The sequence below is a fragment of the Oncorhynchus tshawytscha genome, linkage group LG01, assembly GCF_018296145.1.
Source record: "Oncorhynchus tshawytscha isolate Ot180627B linkage group LG01, Otsh_v2.0, whole genome shotgun sequence".
NCBI classification, from domain to species: Eukaryota; Metazoa; Chordata; class Actinopteri; order Salmoniformes; family Salmonidae; genus Oncorhynchus; species Oncorhynchus tshawytscha.
Window position 1 is genome coordinate 56269777 of NC_056429.1, and position 14956 is coordinate 56284732.

At 44.2% G+C, this 14956-nt stretch overlaps 1 protein-coding gene across 1 annotated transcript in view; it reads right to left on the minus strand.

Annotated features, from left to right (window-relative positions):
* LOC112260745 (LIM domain-binding protein 3) overlaps window positions 1-14956 on the minus strand; it is a 71885-nt gene that overhangs the window by 4569 nt on the left and 52360 nt on the right. The window contains exons 9-17 of the mRNA XM_042328177.1: window positions 7254-7367; window positions 6319-6447; window positions 5259-5390; window positions 2834-2893; window positions 1790-2157; window positions 1333-1690; window positions 652-832; window positions 421-541; window positions 75-190 (exon numbers count right to left, since the gene is read on the minus strand). Coding sequence (XP_042184111.1) covers window positions 75-190; window positions 421-541; window positions 652-832; window positions 1333-1690; window positions 1790-2157; window positions 2834-2893; window positions 5259-5390; window positions 6319-6447; window positions 7254-7367 — 1579 coding nt within the window. The remainder of the gene's footprint in view (window positions 1-74; window positions 191-420; window positions 542-651; window positions 833-1332; window positions 1691-1789; window positions 2158-2833; window positions 2894-5258; window positions 5391-6318; window positions 6448-7253; window positions 7368-14956) is intronic.

The window sequence follows — 14956 nt, forward strand, 5'->3', positions numbered from 1 at the left end:
GCACAGTCCAAGAGTAATAACCGTTTTATACAGCAGGGACATGGGTTATTGTACAGCGCTGTAGCCATTCTTACCGCACAGACAAAGCAGGTGTCGTGCCAAGTATGACCCAGTGCTTCAATGAACTTGTCTCCCGCTTCTACTGGGAAGTCACAGCCATGGCACTTGGTGCTGAAGAGTGAAACGTAGTCTGGAAGAGAAAGCATAGAGTGTGAAAACACTAGCAGAGTGCAAACGGTAGCAAAGTTACATGCGTAATTGTTTTTAAATAATTGTCTCTATGTGTATAATTCAAATGCTGTTCAGTTGCAGAAGAGGACATTATGACAAACATACAGGAGCTAGTTTGGGCTCTGAAGGAAACATTCAACACTTGAGGCGTTTCATTATGTGCCATGCTATTCCATTGATCTAAAGTACCTTTCTCGCAGTAGGGCTCCCCGTCCTCCATGTGGAAGAGGCTATTTCCAAAGGCCTTGCCACAGGCAGCACACACAAAGCAGGTGGTGTGCCATGTCTGCCGCAGAGCATGCATCACCTCCTGCACACCAAAAAGAACGCAGGCACAAAAAGTTATTGTGTGGGTGTATGCTACGCACAAAGTGACTTCGTGTGTGTTGTACTTGTCTGCGTTTGGGTCCGTCATCTTACCCCCATGATCTTGGTGTTGCAGCGGGCACAGGTGGGGGCAAAGAACTCTCCGTAGCAGTTCTCACAGTACACTGCGTTCTGCTCCTCCACAAAGCTGCAGTCTGCCAGCGATGTGTGGCAGTAGTGACAGTTGAACTCCTCTGGGTGCCAGGATCGACCCAGGGCCACCAGGAAGGGTCCCCTGTAACGACAGAAAGCAGGTGAAAGCTATGATCCCTTATTGATGTCACCTGTTAAATCCACTGAAGGGGAGGAGGCAGGTTAAAGAAGGATTTTTAAGCCTTGAGACAATTGAGACATGGATTGTGTATGTGTGCCATTCAGAGAGAGTGAAAAAGCAAGACAAGATTTGAGGGCCTATGAACGGGGTATGGTAGTAGGTGCCAGGCCCACCGGTTTATGTATTAAGAACTGCAACGCTGCTGGGTTTTTTACACTCAACAGCTTCCCGTTTGTCAACAAGGGTCCACCACCCAAAGGACATCCAGCCAACTTGACACAACTGTGGGAAGCATTGGAGTCAACATGGGCTAGCATCCCTGTGGAATGCTTTCGACCCCTTGTAGAGTCCATGCGCTGATGAATTGAGGCTGTTCTGAGGGCAAAAGGGGAGGGGGGTGTAACTCAATATTAGGAAGGTGTTCTTAATGTTTTGCACACTCAGTGTATCATTGTTGTTACCTGATCATGTTGTTGCAGGCTCCACAGAGGGGTGCTCTGTTGCTGTTGGCAGCGAAGCGCTCCGCCCTTTGGGCCACACCCCGGGCAACGGGATTGAAAGGGGCAGGGGTGGGGTTGTAGGGGGCAGGGCTTGGGTTATAGGCAGGACTTGGGGCAGAGTGAGGGGTGTGGGCAGAGCCAGGGTGTGGGATATAGGCCGGTGCTGGTGGGGCACTCTGAGGTAGAGCAGGCACTTTCATGCTGGTGCTGGTTGTCTTGCTGGGGTCAAACTTGTTCGCAAAAGAGTCGTCAGTGATCCAGGGGGGCCTGCTGGAGGGGGGTTCAGGGGCGGCGGCTTGGGGTGGAATAGGGGCAGGAGCTATGACCCAAAGAGACACCAGGTTAAGTAAACACTATCCATACTTACCGTATTGTTAACACATACAAATGGTCACACAGCGCCACCTGCTGTAACTACCTGGCACGATGCAGGCGGTGCTGACCACCTTGGGTTGGGGAGGGCCCACAGGGATCTGGATGGAGCTTTGCTGCATGTGAGGAGGCTGCTGCATGTGAGAAGGCTGCTGCATGTGAGGAGGCTGCTGCATGTGTGGAGGCTGCTGCATGTGAGGAGGCTGCTGCATATGCGGGGCCTGGTGCATGGGGGGCCCCTGGTACATGGGAGGTCCCTGCTGCATGGGAGGCCCTTGGTACATGGGAGGCCCCTGCTGCATGGATTGCCCCTGCTGCATGGATTGCCCCTGCTGCATGGATTGCCCCTGATACATGGATTGCCCCTGGTACATGGGAGGGGCTTGTTGCATGGGGGGAGCCTGGCCATATTGGCTGCAGAAGGACAAAAAAAGAAGCTGAGTGACATCATCACCACCAAGATGGAAACATATCTACTAGTCTGATCATCAGTCTAGCTGTTTTCTGAACGGTCATAGTTTAGACAATATAACAATCTAAACTGGGAAACTGTACTACAAGTATCAATTACTAATAAGGAGACTGTTAGCACTATGCCTCACGATTAAACCTAGTACGCTGAATGCTGGACAGCCACCTCTCTCCTTCCTGACTGAGTGTCCACATATGTTTCGAGACTTACCTGGAGCTCCTCCACTTCACCAGACACGTTTAACTCAAAGGTTAGTGGGAGTTTAATATAGCAGAGACCCACACAGAGAGAGAGAAAGACAGCCTGGTATCAGAGAAACAGTGTTAGAACAGAGAGCCTCAGTTATGGCAGTGAGAGATTCACAGAGTCACCAACAGATTTCATTTGAGCGGGGAGAGGAGCAGATTTTGACATATTTGTAAGAAAGGGGAGGTTAAAACGCAGGTTAAAACGAACACTGTCAAAGCACAATTTTCATCCTTCGAGCTAAAAACAGAGGGAGGGGAATAAGGGTGTGTTATTCCGGAAGTGAAGTTATGTTGACAAAAAGGGAAGGAAGCACACTATCCAGATGTTCTATGGACAGTGGCATCTGGATAAACTTCCCCACAGAAGTACCTGGAGACTGAGGATTTGTACTGGGAGCTGTAACCAGAGGCAGACTGTTGCAGGCTGTAGCTATAACGCATCAGAAACAAAAAAGGGATCAGGCGTCAAAAACAGGGGTCAAAAATAGCTCTTTGGATGAAGGCCATGTACACCTATACCTGTATGATGCCGTGCTGCCCAATGAGTTTGTTTCCGATAATGGCATCCGGTTTTTAAATATTGCATGTGCAGATGTAACTTTTCTCCACTGTTTACTGAAGGAAAGCAAGAGTCATCGGATTTCTCACATATTGTAACATTATCAGATCACAGCAGTTCCATTCTAACTGCTAGTCAGTCAGCCTAGTTTGACCACAGAGTCAGCTGTGTAGCGTTTGAAACAAAGGGCAGCACACAATCAGTCTCTTTGAAGTATAGGTGAACTTGGTTTCATAGCAATACCTTTGTGAGAGCACACATTCACACACACAAAGGAAAAAAAGATTTATCCTAGAGAGAAAATTAAACAGGTTCTGAAAATCCATGATCCTAACACTGCCAAACCAAATTGATACACACCTAAGCTCCTATATACCATATCTCTATTTATCCCCATCAATCAAGGAAACTAGATTGATACTGCACACACACACACACACACACACACACACACACACACACACACACACACACACACACAAACACACACACACACACCTGGCTCCACTGCACAGGCCAACACTCCTGGTAAAATCAGTTAACACATCCAATCCACATTGAAAAGAAAACAATGACACAATTATTAGGAAACGTTCAAGTGGGCCACAGGACCACGTCTCAAAAACACACTAACATGCTGGCGAGATGAATTCACTTCAAACCACCCTTCACTGCACATCATGAGTCGATATAGCCTTCACAGTCTCAAGCAACTGTGGTAACCACACTGGCTCCAGGAGATCTCTATAAAATACCACTATTGTATTAAAGGTTAGATTTGATTTCCTTCGTTATTTAAACACAGCTGTTGATACAAAACAAAAAAATGAACCCTCTACAATGGTTGGCTGAACCAAACAAACTTGGGGATCATTGAGTCATACGTACCATAAACCCCCTTGTTATGCAAAGCAAAACAATGAAGGTCATTTCATAACATCCCCACTAGACACTGACAAATCAGAGGGTATTCTACAAGCACAGAAAATAGTCATCTTTTGTGATAAGTGTCACATTTTGAAATTGTGTTCAATTTGTGTACCGAATTCTACAGCATTCTAGCGCACATAATATGACCCTTCCAGCTCCTGTACTATGAAGCATCACATCGATCAACAGCTGCTAATTGCCTGTAGCCACGAGTTAGCCATTCAGTAGTTGACTTGAATGGTGCATCACAGCCATAGATAACAATTTAGTACATCACTGATTTGCAGGATACAAATGATTGTGATCGACATCCAAGTGCTACACTCTTCTGCTGTTCTATGACAAACTACCCCCAGATGATAATTAGTCAAGCCAGTGTGTGAGCATGCAGTTGAGCAGTGACGTGCAGAGTGAGCATGGGAGAGCGTGGGATAGAGGAGCTACCGCCATCACACAAGGTGGTACAATCACTAACTGGACTACTATGTGCACTACCAAGTGAACTACTCTCATATCACTACTTATGTGGCCGTCGCAGGTTGAAGAGAGCCCATGAATACCAACTCTGAGAGTAGGCTGTTCCTTACTATGACATGCAAAGGTCCAGACTTGAACGGGCCTGTGGGGATTTTGTGCGTGTGTTAAATGGAAGAAACAGGGTGACCTGCAAATTCTAGATGAGAGATGGAATGTCAAAAAAAACTTCAGAGTGATGTTAGCCACATTCAGCATTAAAATGGGATTTTTTTTTATAATTGTGAAGGGAATATTGACATTGTGGAGAAAGAGGTGCAAATTAGTCAAACAAAAACTTTGCAAATGCTGCCAAACCCCCACATGAGCTTACATTCCTCCGCTTGTCCCTTGAGACAATCTGCAGTGTACCGTCTGCACATCAAGCCTCATGGACGTTTTCCTATCCATTCAGCTGTAATGGAGAGAGCTAATGCAAAGAGCTTTTGGAGAGAAGTTGGACCCGGTGCAGGCAAGCAAAAAAGTTGCACCGACCTATTGCAGTCCCATTAAATAGCATGTATCCAATTGGGTCTGTCGCAGTTCATTTTGCACCACTTTTCATGCTGCGACAGATGTAAATAATCTGATAGTCTTATGAAACACGGCCAATGCGAATGAAGTAACGCTGCAGTCATGGCCTTGCTCCTTTGATCCGGCTAGTGTCGTTTTTTTATTTTTTTTATTACCCTCCTGTCCCCTATCCCACGTACCGAAGCAACTCTGCACACCACCGTCTGTGACGTGGTCAGTCTCTCTGTCACTGTGTCAGTCTGTCCAGGTGTGTGTGTACCTCAGGTGCTTGGGTTTCCCAGAGGGCAGGGTGCGCTTTCGTTTGGGCAAAGTGCTGCTTCGGAACACTGGGGTGATTGACAGAGCCTCCAGCGCAGAGGTGGGCGGTGGCCCTTGCTTATAAACCTTGTTTCTTAACGAGAGCCAACAAGAGAGGTCTGAGAGACTCCAATTTCCTCCACATACACAATGAGAACTTAGAATTTCTTATGCCATCTAAAACCCTCTGAAATACCACACTGTAATGCAAAATAGAGGGTAACACTTTAGTTGGATAGTCCTAAGTAGATGTTTTATACATGTTCAACTAACTGTCAACAAATAGTCCTCTAGCAAAAACTATCCTATCTGCCCAATCTCAATACGTATGGCCATTCGTGGTACCCTGCAAGTAGATGGGACCCTATTTTTTTATGTGATTTTTGATCCTACTGACAAACCACCATTCATGGATACAATATGATATACTTTATTGCCCATTTACATGGAAATTCATTTCACCTGCTGTGATGGTCCAAAATAGTTTTCGGAGGGTCCAATAAAGTAGTATAGACACCATGCCTCTCGATGGTCCAAAATCCTAATCCAGAAGTCTAAGAAAAGGATCTCAGGCATCGCCATTGAAGGTCCAAGGTCCAATGGGGTGATCTGGGGTATTTCACCAAGATGCAATATCTGGCTCATGTAATTATGTCGAAGAGCGTTATACGCCAACCCTAGCAAACTGTAGCATATAAACTGACTTGTAATTGGTAGTTTGCTAATAGTTTGAGCATCTATAGATCATCTATTGTGGACAATCCAAATAAATCCCGTTTGACACCCTGTATACTCTTACATCCACTATTTCAGCATCAGAAAATAAAGCTCTCCCATCCCAATCCATATTCCTCACAAACCTCTTCTCTGGCCCCCCCATAAAATAGCAAATATGTACTAGCATCTGTACCTGCTTCTGCCCCTCCTATCTCAACCAAATCCACACAACACATTGGCCTAGCTCCTGACTGACATTAAAGGTAGAAACTGTGACAGGGGGAGTGATTGAGTGACAACTGTACCTAGACTGTGTAATCAAAGCAGACGAGATATGGGAGGCTGCATGCGTCAGGTGGCGAGGTGCCCCAGAGGGGACTGCAGGGGCCTCAGGGGCCACTGGCTGTGTCTGGGTGGCTGGGGGTGGCTGCTCGCTGCAGAGGACAGAGTAGAGTTAAAACAGCCAGGAAGGATCAAGAGAGGGAGGTCGTGCTCTGGGGGAACTAGGAAAGGGAATTTGGGGAATTCTTTGTGTGACATATTGACTGTGTTCACTCTGCAAACTCTCTCTAGATTTGACAGAACTGTCTGCTTCCTATGGGGAGGGGGGCAGCAGTGATGACCAACCATAAAAGCAACAGCTTGCGCAGCCCCAGGTCATTGTTGTATTGTATTAAGGCTGGTCTAATAAAAAAAAACAGGTTTAAGATGGATGGATCGTTATGACGATGAGGACGTTAAGGGTTAAAGGATGATGGGTTTGGCAGACATGCTCTGCATGACTACAGTACTCCACTGCCTTGAGGCTCTCTGTTCTCACACCGCTCACAGACATGGCAGGTCTTCCCGATGTCTCTCTCCTCACAGTTTCCACGCAGTCCAGATGATCACAGCATCATCAGACCGTTTGACTTACCTTGGACACTCTCCCCTGTGAATGTACTAAACCCAAAGCCATAAATGCATACTGCTCATAAAACCTTTCACCTAACCACTCATGTAGTACAATCAAGGTTTTCCAAGACTAATTGTAACATCAAAACAAAAACACACATTTCAATAAATGTTCAATCAATCACATTGAAAAAGAAAAAGTGAGACAACATCAGAACAATACAGTCACTCTCAATGAAAATGCACACACAGATATAGGTCCATACCAAAGACAAGGAAGAGCACTCAGTTGGCAGAGGACAATAAAACCACAACAGACAAAAACTTTCAACCCACACAGCATTACCTCTCAGGGGTGGGTTCAGGGACTACGGGGGCGGGCTCTGGAGACTGCGAAGCAGCAGGTGAAGCCACCTGATTGGGCAAAGCAGCGCTAGCGGGCAGAGCGACAGGTGCGGGGCTGATAGAGATTGGAGCATGCTCAAAAGGGCTACTGCATAAGAGGTCAGGTTGCATTGAGAGAAAACTGTCAGTAGTCTGAGGCCGAAAATCATATATACAAACAGCCCACGTAGGGCTAGGTGTATATGAATTAGTGAGTTAATGTCAGCACAAATAGACCTGTAAAGGTATATGGCCTCAATCACACGCAAAACCAAAAGCCTTGATATTGCTCAGCCCAACGCAAGGATGTCCATCCAGGAACAAATTGAAAAAGCGTAGAAAAATAAATCAATTACAATTATTTACGAGTCTTATCTTTCAATATAAGGAGTTGGAGCTCAAGGTGAGCAAAAACCCCTATGCAGGAAATAAAAACCACACAGAAAAAGAAAGCAATCTGCTCATAAGATAAAACGGACATTTGCACTATTGGTTTTGGGTGAGTCACTTGAGAACGTATAGAGACTGGCAGTGGGGGCGAGTGGGGAGATATCTGGTTGTATCATGGAAAGCTGCCTAGCTGCTACTGCACGAATCGATTGTGCATAACGGGGAATGATTAAATAACTGTGTCAAGACAAGAGAGCTTCATCAATCATGTCCGAGGCCAGAGAGAGAAGGTTACAGAGGGTACCATCTCACTGGGATGAAGCAGGCAATATTGCTTGATATGTACTTTGTCTTTACTTTACTAACACAGTGCATTAAACAGTGATTTGTAACGGTACAGAATATCATACTAATCTAATATAATCAGAGACGATCTAAGGTGTCGGGAGTGTTTCAGCCATAAACCCTGCTGGGGAAAGGATTAAACAGAGTATACAACAGCAAAAGCAACAAAAAAAAGGAGAGAAAAATATGAACACTCAGTCACTAATCAATGAGTGCACACACACTACAGAACATTTGTGAATTGACTTTTAAACCTAAGTAAAAACTAACAGATGTTGACATTTAAAACACAGCTGACTTGGACATGAGGCCAAAACATTGAGTAAATGACTGAGGGAGAAGGTGGCGCTGAGGTTGCCCCACTCCGGACTGGGGAGAACGGAATGAATGCAATGCCCAGGGGGAGCTGCCCAGGCTGGAGGACAGACAGAGGATGGCAGGCATCTAGCAGCAACAGGCCTGATGGTGGTAGACCGATGGCTGACCCCTACTCACTTCCAGCACCCTGACCTCTTCTCCTGGACATCTCTCTGACCCCACCCCCACCCCATTCTTCCTGTTGACATTTACAGGCAGGTATAGAAGGGATAGTTGGAATGTCATATGTCAGGGAGGTGATATGGCACAGAGAGAGGTCAGGTAAACAATGGTCTCAGGTGGTCATTTAACCCTTCATCACTTTCTTTGGTGAACCTGTGAGGTTAGCAAGTGCTCCTAGGTTGTGGTTGTAGTATGTCTTTCTATGGTGTGTCTCACGGCTAGATGTGTGGAGTACGGAGTGGAGTGTTGGTGTGTCGGCAGGGGAGATGGAGGCTGGGTACAAGGACAGGACAGGCCACAGTCACACAGGTACTAAAGACACTATTATTTCTGAATCCAACCAACCAAGTTTTCATCAACAAAGTTTTGTAGCGTTAACTGCTTTCATCTAGAGAGACCGCTACAAAGTCACTTTTTTCTGATGGGGGTGTAGGGCAGGGTTCCCCAATAGGGGTCTCGCGGGCCAAATTCGGCCCAGGGGTTATTATTGTTATTTGGCCCTACACTTTAGTTTTCTGAGCAAAAAACAAACAAAAAAGCATTTTTTTTAAAGGCCCATTGCAGTCAAAAAATGTGATTTATCTGGGTTTTAAATATAAATCCCACACTATGAGGTTGGAATAATACTGCCCTTTTAGTATAAGAGCAGTTTGAAAAGACCACCTGAAATTTCAGCCTGTTGTGGTGGGATGGAGTTTTGGCCTGCCTGGTGACATCATCAGGCATTAAATTAGTAAATAGACCAATAAAAAAGAACGTTCCAAAGCGCTCTGCCAATGACAGCTAGCTAGTTTTCCCCTCCCACTCAGACCACTCCCAGACAGTCCTAGCTAAATTCTTGCTTGAGAAATAGCTCTTTGCTAAGAAGCTATTTTTGTTTATTTTTGAACATTTTAATTGAAAACAATCCCAGTAAGGTTTTTTTTTCATTTTTACACAGAAATGATTTGATATTGAGATAAAAATGGCTGCAATGGACCTTTAATAAAATACTAAAATCACCAGTAATTGAGCTCAATGTGATTTTAATTTAGGAAATATGTTCCCCAAAATTGTAAAATCACCAAAAAATTAGCTCAAAGGGATTTTAATTTAGTAAATCTGTCCGAAGCATTCCCACACAAAAATAGAGAAACAAGGGGCCTCCGGGGTGGCGCAGTGGATCAGGGCGCTGTACTGCAGCGCCAGCTGTGCCACCAGAGACTCTGGGTTCGCGCCCAGTCTCTGTCGTAACCGGGAGGTCCGTGGGGCGATGCACAATTGGCATAGTGTCGTCCGGGTTAGGGAGGGCTTGGCCGGTAGGGAAATCCTTGTCTCATCGCGCACCAGCGACTCCTGTGGCGGGCCGGGCGCAGTGCGCGCTAACCAAGGTTGCCAGGTGCACGGTGTTTCCTCCAACACATTGGTGCGGCTGGCTTCCGGGTTGGATGCGCGCTGTGTTAAGAAGCAGTGCGGCTTGGTTGGGTTGTGTATCGGAGGACGCATGACTTTCAACTTTCGTAGCGATGAGACAAGATACTAACAATTGGATACCACGAAATGGGGGAGAAAAAAAGGGGGTAAAATTCGAATTCAAAATAAATTAATAAAAAAGAGAAGCATATGTCATCGTATCCCAATTTAATCAAGGTTGGAAATTATAATTTATTTTGTCAAATTTGGGATTCTTGCAGTCAATTTACAGTTTACAAATTATTTATATCTACTGATGTTCCATCAGCTCAAAATCAGCCCACGGCTGAATGTAATTGGGGTATAAGCCTATCTGGCATAGGTACAGACATCTAACTTCAATACTACTGGATCTCTATTTGAACTCAGACAGCCATGTACACAGACACACACATAGGCGCACAGACAGACTTCCCTCACAACAAGTGGTTTATATAAACAGACATTCTGTGCAGCTCACTTGGTACACACAGAGGACACTGGCCTTCAAAACACAATAATCCTCTCCATGCTGTATCAATAGATTGCATTGACAGAATTGCTGTGATGTATTTCCAGATGTATTGAGGGAATGAGTGTTCCAAGTTAGGGGGCATAGGAAGGATATTGTGCTTTGAAGGCTGAATTCAAAATCTGTTACCTCCGATTAACAACATAAGGGGAAGGGGGGAAAGAAGAGAGAAGAAGAAAGAGGCCACACCTGACGGAGAGATGTTAAAGATAGTTGATTGCATACATGCACCACTCTTTCATCTGCCAATTACCTATAAAACAGTTAGGAATTTGAACGACTTAATCTGTATACTAAAGCCATTTCTCACCCTCTTTCACTGTGGAAAGGAAAAACTTGAGGATCGTTTAGAAGTCTATGGCTGGTAACGTCTGCTTGGCACAACTGTCAACATAGGGACATTGTTACTGCTCTAAAGCAGCTGTGTTAGTTAGGCAACTCCATGGGCAGGCAACCTTCTCAACTACAACTCATTTCTGCCACCGAAAGACCACTCCGGGTTAGGCAGGTAAACACTGGCATGTGTTTGCATGATACCGGTGAAATGGGCAGGCAAGGGCAGGCGATTGAGAGACCAGTCCATGCTCTTACAGGCAATTTAGGAGGACGATAATTGAGATTACAGCTAGTCAAGGCAGGGGGAAATGGGTCTAGTACCACAAACAGGTATGTATATTACCACGTTCAGCTACTTCAAAGCAGCAGTGAGCTCTAACCATGGAGGTTTAGGATTTGCGAGTGGGGCTTGAGGTTGAGGGAGGGGGATGGCTTACTGCAGAGCTGTAGTAGATGAGGAAAACACTGACTAACAGGTGCTACAGGCAAGACTCTAAGACAAGGGAGCGCAATGAGTCAGACACACAACATGAAGACCGACACAAACACATACTGTAGCTGTCAACAAGTACCCCCTCACTTTCTGTACCCTTTACATGATTCTCGAATGGTACATAGGCCCGAATCAACTCTACCTTCTTGACGGACCGAACTGTGATTAGTCCCATGGATTAAACCTACAATACAACTTTGTATCGCCGACTGTCACAAGCTTATCTATAATATCGAGACAACCTCTACGGTCCTTGGCGCTTTCGAAAACAATACCATTTTCTAAACATGACGATAAGAAGATGGGAAGTCACATGGGCACTAGGCCCCTAAAATGGGCCCTAGAAGTCACCAACTGCAACAACAACAAAAAACACATGGGAACTGAGCACACACACCGAATGGCCTTCCACTAATTTGGCGGTGAGGGTGGGATGAGAGAGTAGGATAGCCATGTAGTGACGTGCCAAAATTTGATGTGAAGCAATGACGCCTGTCCTGATGTTTAGGAATGTTTGGTGTGTCAGTTCTCGAATCTGTGATGGAAATAAAGAGAGCTATTCAGGTACAGGAGGCCTAGAATACTCAGTGGAACTGAAGTGGAAAATTAGATTTTGTTTTGGGGACGGAGACTGAGGCCGGTGTATGATAGGAGGAGGATGAAGAGGAGGAGCGATGAAGGGCGAGAGGGGGTCAGCCACCCAGAGGCACTCCAGTGCAAACACACTGTCTCCCTGAGCATGCATTGCATGCAGGTGGAAATCTCTCTCAGGGGAGGTGAGGTGAAGTGAGGAGGAAGGGAAGAGGCAGTTAGCAGAGGTTTCCAACAGTTACAGACAGGCATTAAATAATCCATTCATCAGCCCACAGCAGAGCTAAGTAACAGCAGCTCCCCTATGTGACAACCAAACAAGCAGAGTTACCTTTCAAAGGGCTTTCAACGCCTTCAAACATGGCCTCGCCAAATCTCACTACTCACATATTTGACTTCCTGTTCTCCTCTCTTACGCGGGAGGACGGGACGACGCCCAACAGGGTGTTGTCTGACGGCTGTACTTCCCTCCTGATATGATAGTCCCTTCAGCCACATCTGACCTAACCTATAGTAGCAGCTAGAGACTCTTGCCTCGACAAGGCCTAAATGGACAGACCATTGACATAATACTGCTTTCTATGTAATAACAGGCAATCAACACAATATTGACCTCTGTTTAGGGAATCTCACAATTGATGGCATGATTATATGAGAGCGAATGATGGCTGAGCACAGTAATAACACAGTCATCGCTCCGTGTAACAGACTAAATGGCAGGTGTGGAGAAGATCAAAGCCTTGTTTTCTAAATGGTGTACCAATGAAGCAGATCAGTTCATCTTTCTGTGGGTAATATGAAAATTAGCTTGGTTTATTTCTACAGTCTTTCTAAAGAACTTTTCGGAATACAATCTCAAAGTGATTGAACGATGTCATTTGTCATAAATATCTTATCACACTACCAGCGGTGTAAAGTACTTAAGTAAAAATACTTTAAAGTACTACTTAAGTAGTTTTTTTTTTACTTCACTTACATTCCTAAAGAAAACAAAATGTACTTTTTACTCCATACATTTTCCCTAACACCCAAACACACTCATTACATTTTGACAGGAAAATAGTCACGTACTTATCAAGAGAACATCCCTGGTCATCCCTTTTGCCTCTGATCTGGCGGACTACCTAAACACATATGCTTCATTTGTAAATTCATGTCTGAGTATTGGTATGTGCCCCCCAAAAAACAACTTAAGAAGTACTTTAAAGTATTTTTCCTTAAGTACTACGTAAATAAAAAATATATAAACATTGTGCCATCTAGTTTGCATAATATAAGGAATTGGATACTTTTGATACTTATGTATATTTTAGCAATTCCATTTACTGTTGATACTTAAGAATATTTAAAACCAAATACTTTGACATTTACTCAAGAATAATTTTTACTGGGTGACTTTCACTTTTACTTGAATCATTTTATATTAGATATCTTTACTTTTCCATGTGTATACTTTTTCCACCACTGCACTCTGAGGCAATGTAGCTTGGTTATTAGATATTCCAAAGCCATTTACATTATGTAAAATAGCTCTGTTTTGTCTAGGTGTAACGGATGTGAAATAGCTAGCTAGTTAGCGGTGGTGCGCGCTAAATAGCGTTTCAATCGGTGACATCACTTGCTCTGAGACTTTTGTGGAGCGATGGGTAACGATGCTTCATGGGTGACTGTTGTTGATGTGTGCAGAGGGTCCCTGGTTCACGCCTGAGTATGGGCGAGGGGACGGTCTAAAGTTATACTGTTACATAGGTTGTGTGTGTGTGTGTATATATATATATATATATATATATATAAACATCTCAAAGGCCAAAGTACTTGAGGCACAAGGCCTTTGACCTTTGTTGGGGGCTTCTGTGAAAAGCAATCCTTGACCAACTTCAATTTACAAAAGTCCTGCTTGATTAGTGAAGTGCCTCTACCCTTGGTAGTTGAGAAAAAAATGACTATTCAAACCGTTCAATACCAATGATGAAATGTAACAGAAAATGGATGAACTTCTCTCATTGAAGTCAAAGGAAACTCATAGTCTACATATAATCCAATAATGTTCCCTCTGATTGAAGTCATACATAATCATGTGGCCATCTGGCCATGAGCCAGACTGGAGCCTATCCTTTAATCGTTTTAAAAAGTCAGTGCAATGCGCAATGCAGGCAGCACTCCTGATTATCACTGCAATAGTCCACTTTACTTTATGCCATTCACTCTCTCTGGGCAATTCTCTAATTCCTCACTTTATCATAGGCCGCAAGGGTTTGCTGCTCTCCACACATTCCAATGAGCCAGAGCCCGAGGACAAGGAAACAAACAAGCCATGTTTCATCTGTGAGTGATTCATATTAAGAATAATAACGACTTCGGTTGACATTGGGGAATTGTTGATCCTAAATTGGTCCCTTGAGATCGCTGTTATGTTCTATGTAAATGGTTCCTTGGGAGCGGCTTTGAAATTCGGCTTTGAAATTCTAAACAAACTGATTTTATTTTGATTTTGATTTTGATTGAGAGTTTTTGATGAATCATACAGATGTAGGATCTCAATTTGACCAGTATTGTCACAGCAAAATCATCCTGCATCAACAGGATTTGAACGGTTAGTCCACATATTGTTGCTTGATTGGTGGTTAGGTTATTAGTTGGTCAAAATTGAGCTACATGAAAAGTGCAATACTGTTAATAGAACTGTGTGTTAGAGTGTTTTCAGTTAATTTATTTAAATCATGAAGCATTTCCTGCAGTGCAGGAAAATTCTCAACAACAAAAGAGTGATCAAATTAAGATCCTAGACCTGTATCTATAATTGTTTATGGTCTCTAAGAGGGTGTTATGCTGCGATGCCTTAAAGGTAAGCAACTATTTCCTCTATAACTTCCATTTAAAGCTTATAAACTGCTACATCAAAACTGAATCTGATAAATATGATACGAAAGCAACCAAAGGAAAAATGTGTTTCGTTCACAGTGGTATCGTTTTTATTCATACTTATATCACAATGTCAAACTCAAAT